The sequence below is a fragment of the Chionomys nivalis genome, chromosome 4, assembly GCF_950005125.1.
Source record: "Chionomys nivalis chromosome 4, mChiNiv1.1, whole genome shotgun sequence".
NCBI classification, from domain to species: Eukaryota; Metazoa; Chordata; class Mammalia; order Rodentia; family Cricetidae; genus Chionomys; species Chionomys nivalis.
The window spans coordinates 72,490,784-72,492,176 of NC_080089.1; the positions used below are offsets into that span (position 1 = coordinate 72,490,784).

Here is a 1,393-nt window from a genome sequence, read left to right on the forward strand (position 1 = left end):
AGGAGTCTCATGTTGGAGAGGGTCGACGCCTGGTGCCAGGCCTCTAGAGGATTGCCTTTTTTTTCCCCTAGAAAGAGATTTCACACAGTTCTGACAGCTGTCTCAGTAGCTTGCAGGGGCTGAACTGGGACAATGGTGGTACCTGGGACCATACTTTCACCAGGATGGCTTAGCTCTCTGTACTCCTTGCCTTCTATTTAAGCCTAAAACTTATGTAAAAACTCCTCAAATAGCCCAGTCACTGAGCCGCCGCCGAGGACTCAGCTGCCTCCCCCTCGAGCCCCCTCGCTTCCTGACGCTCCGTCCCCCCCGCCCGCCTTCTCCCGCAGCCGCCTTCTGCAGGCCGTTTCCACCGAGGAAAAGGAATCGTATCGTATGTCCGCTATTCAGAACCTCCACTCTTTCGACCCCTTTGCTGATGCAAGTAAGGGTGATGACCTGCTTCCTGCTGGCACTGAGGATTATATCCATATAAGAATTCAACAGAGAAACGGCAGGAAGACCCTTACCACTGTCCAAGGGATCGCTGATGATTACGATAAAAAGAAACTAGTGAAGGCGTTTAAGAAGAAATTTGCCTGCAATGGTACTGTAATTGAGCATCCAGAATATGGAGAAGTAATTCAGCTACAGGGTGACCAGCGCAAGAACATATGCCAGTTCCTAATAGAGATTGGACTGGCTAAGGACGATCAGCTGAAGGTTCATGGGTTTTAAGTGCTTGTGACTCTGAAGCTTAAGTGAGGATTTCTTGCAATGAGTAGAATTTCCCTCCTGTCCCTTGTCACAAGTTTAAAAACCTCACAGCTTGTATAATGTAACCATTTGGGGTCCGCTTTTAACTTGGACTAGTGTAACTCCTTCATGCAATAAACTGAAAAGAGCCATGAAAACAAAACAAAACAAAACAAAAACAAAACAAAACAAAACAAAAAAAACAAAAAAAACTCCTCAAATAGAGCTGGGGTGTTCCTAGACATTTTTGTTCCTCTTCCCAGCATGGCCACATTGAATGGATCTCCTTTCTCAGCTTTTCTGTTTTACTATCTGTCTATAATTGGACTGTTGAGAGTAGGTGGCTGAACCTTGATGCTGAGGGTTGCTGGGCCCAGACTCTGTCTGACCTTAACTCTGGCAACTAGCGGACTCTAAATGGAAAGACAACAAAGGTGAAATGTGTATCCTTGGGGAAAGGAGAGAAAAAACAATAACGGAGAGGCGCTATGTAGGATGCCTCTGGTTTCTCTTTATCTAGGCGGTATCAGGTGGAGGTCTTAAGTAGGACCCGTCAGTCATTGATTGGCCACTCCCACAAGATCTGCACCATTACCCTAACATGTCTAGCAGGCAAGACGGATTGGAGTTTGAGGTTTCATGGCTGGGTTGATGTCCC

General features: G+C 46.6%; 1 protein-coding gene across 1 annotated transcript; it reads left to right on the forward strand.

Annotated features, from left to right (window-relative positions):
• Positions 1–245: 245 nt before the first annotated feature.
• Positions 246–891, forward strand: LOC130873314 (eukaryotic translation initiation factor 1). Its single transcript, XM_057768085.1, has one exon. The coding sequence runs from the start codon at positions 376–378 to the stop codon at positions 715–717; it is 342 nt and encodes a 113-aa protein (XP_057624068.1). The 5' UTR covers positions 246–375; the 3' UTR covers positions 718–891.
• The last annotated feature ends 502 nt before the right edge of the window (positions 892–1,393 follow it).